At 44.1% G+C, this 14,163-nt stretch overlaps 1 protein-coding gene across 5 annotated transcripts in view; it reads right to left on the bottom strand.

Annotated features, from left to right (window-relative positions):
- Positions 1-14,163, bottom strand: part of reln (reelin) — a 99,335-nt gene that overhangs the window by 43,690 nt on the left and 41,482 nt on the right. For all 5 annotated transcript variants that reach the window (XM_034587686.1, XM_034587688.1, XM_034587689.1 and 2 more), the window contains exon 4: positions 5,473-5,543. In XM_034587686.1, coding sequence (XP_034443577.1) covers positions 5,473-5,543 — 71 coding nt within the window. The remainder of the gene's footprint in view (positions 1-5,472; positions 5,544-14,163) is intronic.

Here is a 14,163-nt window from a genome sequence, read left to right as displayed (position 1 = left end):
ACTGCGATAACACACTGAGGACTCATTCCAAAGTTTCATTTTAAGTTACTTAAGAATCTCTTTCAAACCTTAGAGCCGTTCTAAATAATTCCTCTGAGAGAGGGACTTACATTGGAGAGAGCTCACCTAAACCCCCCCCCCCCATAAACAACAGAACGAGAATCCTAAAAAAAAAAGGAGGGATTATCGAAAAAAGGTTTGGTACTCTGGTAATGGCTCTGCAAACTTTGAGCTCAAGCTTCGTTGATAGTTAGCTGCACTAATTTCTCTCCTCGTGGATCTAAATGCTGGGCTCTTAGAAACGGATTCACAATGCACCGGGCGGTGGTTAAGTTTCATGCTGACTGTAGAAGTTGGAGTCTTAGTGGCCTGTGTGACAGAGCTGGGTGGTTCAGAGGGTGCGACTGCTCTGCTGCTGCTGCTGCGCTGGTGGGCCCTGATGCTCGACTCCACGGCTGTGGCTCAGGCTTGACAATGAAGCCCATTAAAAGCAGATCAAAAGGCCTCCTCCCTCCCTCCCTCTCTCTCTCTCTCTCCATCCCTTCCTCCCCCTCTAATCCTGCGGTGATTCAAAACATGTTTAGAGGAGCTATCAATTCAAGTATGTGAAACTCTCTTTCTTGTGGTTTACCTCTATTAAGCAATAATAAAACCAGAACATACAATTTTTGGCTCTGTTTACGTGAGCATGAGTTTGTGTTACAAACTCAACCTGAAAAGAGAGCGTGCACTATCACTCGATTCCTGGTAATCCACCTTCTCTCTCTGACATACAGTAATAAATGCTTGGTTTGGTTGATATTCTGCTCTCTACAGTCTCAACAAACCCTTCTAAATCGCTCGCTCCTCTTAGTGAGGCCATTTGGCTGGAGAAAGGCCCAGAAGATTTTTTTTTGGGAGAGGGGGGGGGGGGTTGGATAATCCCCTCAAGCTTCCAAAAAGGCCTCATTTACAGTTTTCTTTCTATGTGCTTCATCGCACTCTCCTGCTGCCTCTCGCACTTTCCTCCCAATCTCTCCCCGCTGCCCACCCCTCCATCCACACCCATCCTGTCTCTCTTTTGCCGAAGCCCTCCGCGCATCGGGAGCAGACTGTGGCGCTCATTTCACTTGGATTAATCCCCTCTCACTTTCTTAAAGACTTCAATTACTGCCTCCTCTATTAGCGGCTCATCTCTGCTAATGCCTGTATCTCCCTGGCCAGGGCTTATACTCACAAGCATGCAGTGGGACACACACACACACACACAGACACTCACAGAAATACACACATACACACTGATGACCCCACCCCATTTTTGCTATTTCTCTGCTATGCACACGCACACAAATGCACTCGCATAAACAGAGCAACAAAAAGGAGGGGGTTCTCAGTAAACTCCACCATGACTAAAATCAGTTGGGTGCTGATGAGCAGGGTTGAGGTGATCCGAGTGGGGACTAAACGAGCATAAGCTTTGGCAGACTCAGACGTCTCAGCACAAAGAGCGCAGGGCACAAGTCATGTTAAATCTTCTCCCCCCTCTTCTCTCCATCTTCCTGCTCTAATCTCCTCTCTCGCTCTCTCCTCCTTTTCCTGTTTCACCCACCCTGTAAACTATACCCACTCTTCCGATCTCCCTCGTCCTCCTCTCTTTTCGCTCTTTCTCCCCTCTGTCTGACTCACATCCTTCGCAATGTGAACTGCGTTTGAAGTCGAGTCGCTCCCGTCCAACTGACGGTTGCAATTACTGACTCACCAGGAAGCAAGATGCTGTTGTTTTTCTTCTGCGATAGCTGAAAAAGAGAGGGGTTCTCCAAGGTCGGATTTTCACCCACTTCACTACACTTATTGAAAAGTCGGGCCTTCAACTGATTGGCATCTTTATAATAATTATAGGTGAGTGGAGAGGAGGCCAGCAAAGATGTACGATTTCTGTGCTGCCTTTTCTAACACTGTTTTTAAGTTAACAACAAGGTAAAGACGAAACCTATTATTTTGTGCACAATCTTTTGGCTTCCTGTTTTTATTTCTTCGACACTTAGAAACATATCCTGGTTTTCTGTATGTCAGAGATGGGGAGAAACTACACAAGCAAGTAAGAGGAAAGATTTTAATAGCAGGAGGACAGACATGTAGACTGGGAAGAGAGACAGGAAAAAAGGGTAGAAAATATTACTTGGGGGAGACAGTCAGGATGAGATATTGACGACTGAGGTCTCAAGGTTTCTTGCTGGTGAGCGATGGCAGGCGCGCTGGTGTTTAGACTGGGTGGGTGCCGCTGAGGTAGGAGAGTGGAGGCCACCCGTCCCGCTCTGTTACGTTGTGATCAGGCGTCCCTCAGGGAGCAGTGGCCTCTTTGAGTTATATGTGCCTTTAATAATCCATCTGAGGAGCAGCGCACTCAGCCAGGCCCATAAAGGCCTGATTTATTCTCGCGCTGGAAATGAGCGGAGCTGGCGATGCTGGGCAGGAAGCAGCGACTGCTGGCCACGCTGTCAGGTGATAGAGCTGATGGACGGCCTGCAGTGCCATTCAACACCCACAACCACCGACTCCGCCCTTTAGCACATGAACCCCTTTTCCTCACGCACCCCTACCTCTCCTCATCCCTGACTTGGCTCCTCTCGTGTGGGCTTATTAAGTATTTTTTATGGTCTCTCAGTAGGAGCAGAAATGTTCTTCTGTTTCATCCTCCAGTCTGTCTGTTGTTATACATTTAAATCACTTCCAGGAGCCTGTGCAAACAATTTGGCAATGTGATGATTGTTGCTTCAAACTACTCTGTTGTACTGAACAGTGGAAAAGTGGCTTTAGATACAAACACCGGTGTTAGTGAACTTGAAAGGAGGCGTTCTGTTACTGAGAAGCAAAGTCAAAGACTTACTGTATATCTCTCCTCTTCCATCTTTAACCTTAAATCTCTTATTTACATTAGAATTTAATTGGAAGATCTCTGCCTCCCTCCACCTCTTTATCATTCTAAGCTCAGACTCACACTCCACTGTTACCGTCTTTTCTCCAAGCTCCGCCGCTAATCTGTCCAATTGTTCTTAAAGTCTTCACCCTGGCTGATCAACCCCCGATTGCCTTCTTATTTGAGGAGCCTACCCTCTGTTTCTCTCCCTCCTTCCCTTCCATGGATGATAACCCTGCTTTAGATAGCTTTCATTCCTCCTCCTCTGCAAAGCTTGAGTCTTGAGAATATGAACTTCTGAAGTGGCTTGAGCCGGTCCCGGGTCTTACATTCAACTTTGAATGCTAATGCCTAGATTTGAGCAGCATGCACTCTCGCTGCCACTCTGCTGCTGAGTTCTGGACTGTAACTTGTTTGATCCTGCTACAAGGGAAACGTCTGCAGGCCTCTACCTCACCGGCTGGATAAGTCTGACTTTGTTGAGGGAATTAAGACAATTATAATAGTTAGTTTCTGCATTATCACCCTTCTATATTCCGTGATAGAGTGGCTTTACCACAGCACAGTATTCATTCTCAAGTTTCAGTGTCTGTTCGCTCCTTTCTATCATCTCTCCTCAGTCTCTTTCTGCCTTATGTTGCCTGCAGCATGTTCATCTTTCATTTGTAATTCAGATTTTCTGGTGTATTCCGGCAACGGCGCGAGTGTTGTGTTGCTGGCCATCAAAGGAATAAGCCTAGAACAAGGTCGGCCGTCCGCTCACATCTACTCTTTCAGCACTGTTTTAGGTTAATGATGTTTAATCACCACGTTACCTCTATCCTGCACTCAAATCAACAGCAATTTATGACCTTCAAGTTTCTCATTAACACTATCTCATCATCCCATCTTTTTTTTCCTTCAACCTCCCACCTCTTCTGCACCGAAGAGACAATAGCTGTTTTTTACACATGAAAATGTCTGGAAAATTGGTTCTGGACATTTAATTGAGTTTGCCTTTCACAAATGAAGAACGCAGCAGGAGATTGTCCTGACTCGTTCGCAACATTCAGGTGAGAAGTGGCTCCTGGGTAGAGCAGGAAGGAGGCAGGACATGAAATAGTTAGTTTTTTGTTTACAGCACATCAACACTGGCATTTGCCCTTATCGACAAAGGCTCTTGAATCTCATTTTCTGCTCAAGTGGACATCTTCATCTACATCTTCTACGTGAATGGCTTCTCCTTTTCATCAGTTTAACATTCATTGCATGTTAGAAATGTCATCCAAGCGCCCACTCGCTTGCTGTGAATATTTTGATAATTTTCTTGTTGTATTCTCACATGGACTCACTCGAGACATTTTTCAGACATTTGACTTGTAATTGTGGATCCCTTATCATGACTTTATACCCCTCGTCACTTCCCAAATTTTCCATCATACCTCGTTCACTCCAGAAATCTTTTTTACTTGACTTCACTGCAAGTTTCTCTGCCCATTCCCATTCACAGCTCAAGTCCCCAGAGGCCTTTTAACCTCTAAGTCTTTGCTTTCTCATTTGTCTGCTGTGAGTAGAAGTCGTGTGTTAGTGTGATACTGCAGGGCCTTGGCAGTGAACAACTAAAGTGACTGTTGTTGGCTGCAGATTTGTTCCTGTGCAGAGGGACAAGATCCGGGCAGTGTGTCTGTGGTGGTGAGAGGATGAGCTCTCGGGCAAGGAGACAGAAGTGAGAAGCCTTGTCACTAACTCTCTGTCACTCTTCCAGGCCTGACTGAGGGCTCTTTTCCAAGGAGCATAGAGCTATCAAGTTGAGCACTCTGTCTGGCGTGTGCAGGGGAGGCCGTCTCCAATGACCTGCTAGGGGTCAAACTACTTTTAAAGAGGCCCCAGAGACTAGCCACAGAGATAATATTATTTTCTAATGAAGACTAAAGTTTATTTTAAAGTTGAAATTTTCTTTTTTACCCTGGACCCCTCAAAAAACTAGTTGCTTGTGTATTCCACTTTCAGCCTTAAAGTCAAATTTGATCTAAAGGGAGGAGTTCTTAAGTGAGGAGGAGGTTTCTTTCCTGTAAACAAGCAATTATACACACTCAGCATGCGGAGTGGAACTGCGCTGTCTGTCAATAGCTACTTAAGGCTGTCACAGAAAGTGGATGTAAGAAGTGTTGGCCATAAAGCGTAAATCTCCGACAGAGAGAGAGAGAGAGAGAGAGAGAGAGAGAGAGAGAGAGAGAGAGGGAGGGAGAGATGGGGGAAAAAAGCTGAGTTTAGCATAAGCTGAAATTAAGCTGGCAATATAGGACATCCAAATATCTCTGGCTCTGGCTGCATCATTAGGGAGAAAAAGAGGCAAGAAGTGCTGCAATGCCACTTTCATGAAGAAGCGGCGTATCAAACATGCCACTGTGTCATCCAGAACACTCATAATATGCATAATATTGACGGTAATAGGAGGTAAGTAGGGGGCAGGTGCACATGTGTGCTCGAACATGTATGTATCTGTGCAGGTGTGAATATATCTGCCTGTCAAGTGCCATATATTCACATGCGTGGTTCATAGAGGGGGGAAGAGCGATGCATGTTCGTCGACTCACCTCCCTGCTCACAGAGCTGCTGGGCCAGAGCATCCTTGAAAATGATCTGTCCTCGATGTGTTGCTGTGGCGCTGAGGAAGAGAAAGAAAAAGTGGGGTGTCAGGAGAGGAACGACAAGGAGAGACGGAGCATTGACACCAGCACAAACAGCGCCACCGCCAAAGTTAACTGGTCTGTCCTCAATATGTGCAGATTAATCCAGCACAGATGGCATCATTTCCCACTAAAACCCACTAAAATGTGCTCCATCAGAGGACATTTTCTGAAGTTCATTATGATGTGAGGTAAAAACAACAACAAACACCCCCCAGATCAACTAGTTTCTCTGAGGATGTGTGGGAGAGGATGATGTTTACATGTGGGCAAAGTCGGAGGTCCCTCTATTACTTCATTTCCTCTGGCTAAGAGGATAATTATCCTTTTATTATTCACATATTGAAATATTTCCTCATTCACATCATTGCTGCATTAACGACATTACAACATTAAGTCCTCACACAGTGAAAAAAATATCTTCCTACATCATCATCAGTCCCCTACACCACTATACTCCCCTCATGCAAAGCAGTGTTAATCTAACTGTAGTCTATGTTGCGTGCTACTGCGTATGTATGGAATGTAATATGAAATCCTTCCGGTGGCCGAGAAATGCATTATTCATTTGAAAATGGAGAGATCTTTAAAAATCTAAGAGGGTGAAATGGCTCAGAGTGCAGTGGGATCTTTTACACAGATAAGCGAGACATGCTCCACTGTGCTGTGGCCGTGTGGAAAGAGATCTGCGCTCATAGGCAAAACCAGAACAATGGTGGGAAATGTGCATACTGATGAAGCTGCTGCAACAGTTGTAATAATGATAAATAAATATTTTACTATAGTAAGATCCACAACGCAACAATATGTGATTTGAAGGTTTGAATGGAAATGTAGGATGTTGAGGAAAGATTATTGGACCCCAGCTCATTATGCATACCTATGTAGTATTTCGAACGAAAAATGCGAGAGGTATGCACGGGAGGGAAGTAGGATGAATGGATGAGGGAAGGAGGATGAATGGATTTTGGTAGGGATGAGGAAAGGAGGGTGAAGGGATGTGGGTAGGGATGAGGAAAGGAGGATGAAGGGATGAAGGTAGGGATGAGGAAAGGAGGATGAATGGATGTGGGGGGGGATGAGTGAAAGAGGGTGAAGGGATGCGGGTAGGGATTAGGAAAGGAGGATGAATGGATGAGGATAGGAGGTCGAGGGGATGAAGGTAGGGATGAGGGAAGGAGGGCGAAGGGGTTGAGGGTAGGGATTAGGAAAGGAGGAGGAATGAATGTGGCAAAAGACGGGCAGAGGTAGGGATGAGGTAGAACAGTGAATGGATGAAGGTCACAGTGTGATGGGTTGACCAGGTATATGTAGGTTTGACAGGTGATGGTGTGGTTGAGGCGTGGCCCTGCTCCCGAACAAAGGTTAACTAGCTAACTTCCTATGAATCACTAGTTGTTATAATGTTCCTGTAAAAATAGGGGGAAATAGTGACAGAATAAAGATTTAACAATAAAATATCATAAAAACAAGAGCGAGAACGAGAACGAAGGAGAGGAGGAAAATATTACTGGGTTTGAAAGAAGCAGCAGTTCTCAAAGTCCTTGAAATGAGTTATTGGAAAAAATAATAAAGTTTTAGAGCCCTTTGTAACTCACAGTCTAGTGGCAGCAGCAAAATGGTCGGTGTAGAAATAGCCCAATGAAGGAGACAAGAGGAGACAGCACTAAAGCTGTATTGCACCACTTGTGCAGTTTGATCTGCATTTTCCCAATTTTCCAATAATACACAGAGGGGAAACAGTTGGAGCGGGATTGAGGTCAAAAACATACAGAGGATAAATATCAGAGCTGCGACGGTTTCCTTGCGGACTGCTCGCAGCGTTACCGTCCATCAAGGAGAGCGGAGCGCAGCGGTCGGGAGTCTTGTCTCCTCTGTCCGGCACGCAGACATTTTTAATATTGCAATTTGGCTTTGGTATTAATTATGAACATCATCTGTGGCTTGTAAATCTGAGCCACCTCGCACTAAAAACACACACATGCTGACACAGAGCTGTGCCTCCCACCCACATGCAGTGAGAGAAAAGCCCCTTCAAGGAGCACTTGTGGAAAAAAAACGTCTTTCACTTGGTCTCTGCCATGTAAGGACACACTTGTGTTCCTTACACACTGTTGTCTCAGTGTTCAGGGTATTCCCAGGATCCACAGACATTACACAACATTTCTATTATCTAAGCAGAACCAATAGAGCTCTGGGTAACCTCATCTGTGGGAGAGATCCAGACAATTTTAGTGTGTTGCACCACACCCGGTCAATACTATAAATTACAATACAGATGAACAGGAGGAGAGGATTAAGAACAGGCAAAGTAGTGGCCGGAATTAGTGAGCCCCAACTCTGTTTCACACACTCTGTCCATCTCCTGCTTCCTCGTCACTCCTTCCTTAGGATGAGGTGGCTGTGGCCCAGGTGGTAGAGCGGGCCATCCACTAACCATAAGGTCGCAAGCTGAGGTGTGCTTAGGCAATATACTGAACCCCAAATGACCCCTGACAGCTGTGCCTGCAGTGTGATGCGTGTGATCTGCAGTGTGCAGAGTGATGTACGACAGAGAAATGTATGAATGTGTGTAAATGAGTGAATTGGCAATAGGTAATAAAGACTAGAACAAAGACTTTTAACAGACCGTTGGATTTCTCCTTGCACCTCCCAAACTCTACACTCCTCTGGCCCGTGCAGCACGCAGACTCAGCCCCTTTATGGGTGCTGAGGCATTTACACGTTCATTTCAGCTCATGAATAATGAAAAGTGGCCCTCATCAATTAGTAAAGAGCTCCAGTGCATGTGCAGAGCTGGGGAGAAAACATACATAATTACACTCATATTTCAGAATTGGCTGGAAACTAATTTGAGTTTGGTATTTATGAATAAAAGATGGTTGGTAAAGAACAGCGGGAGGGGATGTAGGAACAAGGCCCTTAAATATTTACTAAACACGGTCGGAGCTCGAGTTCACTCAACAGATTCTGTAAAGTGACGAGGGGACGGGGGTCTCTATCAGGAAGCTAATTTGACCTCGCACACGTATTATACACACATGGAACACACACACATCTGTGGGAGCAACTCTCTACCATGTCAGGTAGGAAACACAAACCCTGCAGGGATGATAATAGTGGGAACATGCTGTAGTCACACATTTGCCCTGCATTAAAACAACATTAGGAGCGCTGTTGGTCAGGGTGTGTTGTTTCATGTGAGACAGTGAAATATGACCCAGGAAACCGAGTTGGAGAAGCTTTGAATTAACATTTATTATTATATTATTATTATTATACATTTTTTTAAATCTTTAATAAAATTGCACGGATTAGGGTGTGAGGATGATTTTTTACCTACGCTAACAGGGTTATGTTTTTACCCCTGTCCATTGGTTTGTTTGTTTGTCAGAGGCATTAAGCAAATACTACTGGATTTCCACATAACTTGGTGAACTGATGGGACATGGGCAGAGAGAGAACCCATTAAAATGTGATGCAGATCCGGACAGAGGGGCAGAGGCAGGAATTTTTCATTGTATTTGTAAAGTTTTTTTTTTGACATTTTCCAGGGAGAAATGCATGTACAAATAAAATCAGACACATAGAGGACTGATATCGAGGAGTGTGTGCAATCTGCTGCAGCTTGATTAAATTTGAGTTGGTCCTTGGCAAAATTTTGCTCTCTACTGAGTGTCATTCTATTTGCCGGTGAAATAAAGGTGAGTAGAAGGAGAAGTAACATAAAATAGCAATGCAATCAACAGCACCTCAAATTTGTATATAAGAACTTAAGTAAATTATGCACCAAGTTTTCTTTTTGAAAACTCTGCAATTACTTGTCTGTTCTTTAATGATGTTTTTTTCCTTCCCCCTCAATAAAAACAAAGATAAACCAAAAGACAGAAGAGATATAATCAAAGGGAAAGAGCCATATTCAAGTGTGTGCATGTTAGTGGATGGACTATATGTGCGACTTAATAACGTGTGTGTGTCATTAAAACAGTAGCCAGGAGAGGGCATTTAGTCTGAGCCGGGGAGTGTGTGATCGTCGCAGCGAGACGCCAGCGTCTGTCCTGCTGTCACACTCCAGCGGCTCCTCAGCATGTGCCTCTCATTACTGTCCCCACTCCGGGAGCCACACACACAGACACACGGAGGGAACAGCATTGATACACTCGGAACATTTATTGAACATCTAAATGTTAATTTGACTTTCTTTCGGGGGAAAAAAGCAATTAAGGGCCTAAATGTGTTGATGTTCCCCCCCCCCCTCGTTTCTCTTCCTCTGATTCAAACGAACGATCGTTTATCTCGTGTCATCCTCTCCCCTCTCATTAGTCTGGAGGAGCAAATCTGAGGGAAGGGAAAGAGAGAGGGATTGAGAAAAAGAGGCGGATTGAAGGGAAGAGATGAATAAATGGAGGGGGAAGGGGGAGGGGGGAGGGGGGGCTTTGGGATGTGGTCAGAGGAAATAGAGATGGGGGTTAGATGGCCTTGTCTTCAAAGTCCACGATCTACTGTCAAACTGCATGCGAGGAAAAGCAGGGATCCAGCCCCCCCGACTCACACACAGACTCACGCGCACACACACACTCCAAGCCATGTATGAGCTTTAACATATACGCAGATGGACAGGCTGTCACTCAAAGAGCTCCCAAAAGGGCCTGGAGTGGGTAATTACCAAGCATGTCTTCCATGTTAGATTACATGTTGCTGTCGGCCATAAGTATCCCCCAGGAACCAGCTTGACAGCTCCCTGCTAACCACACACACACACACACACACACACACACACACACACACACACACACACACACACACACACACACACACACACACACACACACACACACACACACACACACACTGATTTACCATAAAACCACACACATGTTAAATATAGCTACAGCCTTCACTGAATCCTGACCACACAGACAAACTTTTGCAAGAGTCTTTATACAAGACCATAAAAAAAATTGAATTTCCATGCCCACACACGCTATTACATCCGAGGGCAGAGGGGACACACGCCGCCACGTTCCTTTTCCCTCGTTAGACGACACTCCCGTCCCGTTCACCTCAAATCCCAATTAAAAGCTCATTTGCTCTCCCAGCTCACTGGGCCTGTTGGTAATCATGATTAACGATTAATTAAAAGTAAGGGTGCAGTTCCAGTCGCCAGCGCTGATTTGGTGCATTTGGACCGAGCCCTTAAAATAATACACCCTAATTGGTTGATATATCTCCCACGTTGAGGACCAGCTGTGGTTATGGCATCACAATCAGTGACAAGTTCAAATTGAAGAGGCAGAAAGATGGAGAAGTAAAGACAGCACAACAAGAGAGGCTGACTCAGCATCCGATCACTTCAGAGCTGATCAGGAGCTCGGATGAAACGTCTAGAAGGTTTTCTTGATTTCAACTGAAAGTTGGTAGTTTCATACCAATCAGAGCTGAGAAGGTGCAACTGGATATGTGAAATTACATTACTCCCTCCCATTTCCCCCCTGCCTCTAAATTAATTAATTGAAAAAGGCTCTCGGAGAACATGAAAATTTAATGAAGCTCCACAGAGGAGGGATTTGGGAGTTGTTTGGCAAATTACCTGCTTGTTAGCACAGGGTCATGGAGCTAGGGCTTCGGATACAGCCAGAAGAAGCACAGTTACTGCTCAGTTTACAGCCAGGAGAAGAGCCATTGACCTTGATACTGTTTGTGAGTTATAATTAGAGGGGATTAGGAAAACAATAGTATTTATAGGGGTAAATATGCGTAGGAAAAGTATGCCTATCTCTATGCCTATTTTGAGGCTCAGGTGCTTTCTTTCCGTCTTTAAAAAAAACGCTGCTTCGAAAAATAGATATCTAAGAAAATCAGCCTTTTAAAAAACCTCTCTCTCCTTTCCTCACTTTTTCAGTGAGGGTCAGATTAGGACGAGGGGGAGCAGAAAGAGAATAATCTACTGTATTTACCCGGAGCAAACAACAGCGAGATGAATCCCTGCAGTAAGTCTTGTCCGTTATTTGTCTTGTCAGCAGAGCACATTTTACGGGAACAGACAGCGCAAAATGTCAAGCAATCATTTCGCACAAAATACATCTGGAGCAGACCCCCATGTCCCCGGAGCATGGCTCATTTTGCTGCATTTAGAATGAAGTGCTTTTCTTTTTCAATCTCCACACCCCGGTTTCGTCGGGGTCACTGTCTCAGCAGGTGGGACGGCTGATTTTGGTGCCACACAGACGTGAGGCAGACGATTCGTGGCATTATTGATCAGAGTATTGACCGGTGTGTACTGTGCATATATGTGTCTCTGCGCACACAGGTGCATGTATATAATTACATGGGTCATGGACTGTCCAGTGGGAAATAAGACCCCATCATGGATGCAGAGACCTTTAAGGTAAACAGCAACAGGAGCCTGGGCTGCGATGTGTGGAGGAGTATCACTAAAAGATGATGATTTACAGTTAAATTCTCAGAAAGGTGACATATTTTTAAAGTTTCAGAGGTTAAACACGTACGTGTAAGAGATATAGAGCTTGCTGTCTTAAATGTGAATGTGTGATATATGAAAATTAGAATTATGTGGGTGAACTGTGTCAGATTTGCAGCTCTAGAGAAAAAAAAAGGTGCATGCGATTTATGTGCTCTGTCATCTTTCGCATTTTCGCCCATATTTCTCTATCTGTGATGCCAAAAAATGTGATTACCTTGAACCAATAATTCATGTTCCCTGGTCCAATGTCTACAGTGAATCAGTCACACAGCCACAGGCCAGTTTGGAGCTTTAATGATGAGCGGAGCTCATTAACCAGTGAATTTTATGTTGAAACAGACTCAAAGATTGACAGGAATAATAGGAAATCAATGCAGAAGACTAGTGCCAGGGGAAATTGAGAGCTGGGTGAGATAGGTCATCTGTCAGCCTGATGTCTGAACTCTGACCCTTGACCTCTGAATAATTCAACAAGCTGCTTATCATTCTTATAAAATGCAATGTCTGATTACAATTTTATGATTCACTTTATTACCTCTGCCAAAGAGTTTATGTTTTCACCCTATCCGTTAGTTTGTTGGTTGGTTTGTTTGTGAGCAAGATTACACAAAAACTGATTTCCACAAAACGTGGTGGAAGAATGCAGTATGGTACTGATCTCAGAATGTTACTTTGATTTCTGGGAAAACAATTCATGGATCTTGATGAAAAACATGTTTAGCGGACATGTATTTATGAGTGTGTAAAATGTGGTGCAGATCCAAATAAAAACCTGGATCTAGTGAATTTAAATGTTAAAGCTTTTGAGGTTTTCTGAGTGCCCCTTCCGGTTCTGTGTATTTCTCCTTGTTTTCAAAAAGAACTTCTTCACCTTAGGCTTTTGTGGTCACATAAATATCTTCTGCTTTCAGGGCTCTGATGATCTCTAACCGGTGAGCTTTGAACTTTTTGCAGCACACCAAAGAGCAGCAAACTTCACCTCACACAAGTCTGGCTCCTCCAAACAGATGGCACTATCAACTTCACAACAGCACCAGGCATAATTACAGGACATTAACCATTCCTTTTTAATTACAGCTAACAAGACAAGAGAGTATTTGAGTGTCCACCTGCCCGTTCTCTCTTCAATTCTATTTCACCCCCTAATTGCGCCAACAAGTGGCTTCAATCTGTCTGGGACTCCCCAGAGGAACCACAGGTTTTCACAGATGCATAAAAAGAAAGGAAATGTTTCCAAACAAATGCATACGAACACACACATACACCGGATGCCACAACATACAAGAACAGCCATTAGATTCCCGTCTCCTCAGGAGAACACTTTGGGAGGGGGGGCCGCCTCAGATGTAGTAATTAAAGCGATCTCCAACCCTGCAGCAGTCTGAGTCTCACACGGAGACACAGACATGCAGACACGTGGATATATTAATGCAGAGCTGCATGTGCACGGTCAAAAAGTCCCCAGATACACCCACACAGCACCCATAGAGCTCAGCAGCGTGGTTCCAGAAGTAAAAATTATGATTAGCCATGATATTGAAAACATTCAATTTCGACTAAATACAATTTATGAGATTGTGAAGCAATGTATATGCTCCTGTAGAAGCCAGCAGTCTATATGATATCAACTGTGTTTTAAGAAAAACATTTTATTTGCAATGTACACTACCCACAATCCTCAAGTCTAATGCAATCTCTGATTGTTGGAGCTCACTCGTTTACCACATCTACGAAAATCATTTCAGCTGCGATCGGATAGTGCAGCATTACAATATGTTTACCACAGAGTGACCACGGTTTCCCTTTCTAACATGCAGCAGTTTTTTTAAAGATAAGGAAAAGAGTCTACGACACTAGGTTACTGTGCTAAACACAGTATGGAACGCTATACAAGTCACAAACCACAATATATTGGTATATATAAAGATGCATTAACAAGTAGCTGGAAAGGAATCATTCGCAAATTGTTTATGGGATGCGAAGTTCCTTTACTCTTAAAATAATTATGTACACATTCTTGTAGCTTTGCCTTTTCCAATATTTTTTTCTCGTAGATGGTCTCTTTCATAATAATTTTTAGAAACTTTAATGGAGAAATTAATGGGAAATTTACA

Source organism: Hippoglossus hippoglossus, chromosome 6 (genome assembly GCF_009819705.1).
Source record: "Hippoglossus hippoglossus isolate fHipHip1 chromosome 6, fHipHip1.pri, whole genome shotgun sequence".
NCBI lineage: Eukaryota > Metazoa > Chordata > Actinopteri > Pleuronectiformes > Pleuronectidae > Hippoglossus > Hippoglossus hippoglossus.
Note: the sequence above shows the minus strand (reverse complement) of the source record. Positions and strands in the feature narration are given on the sequence as shown.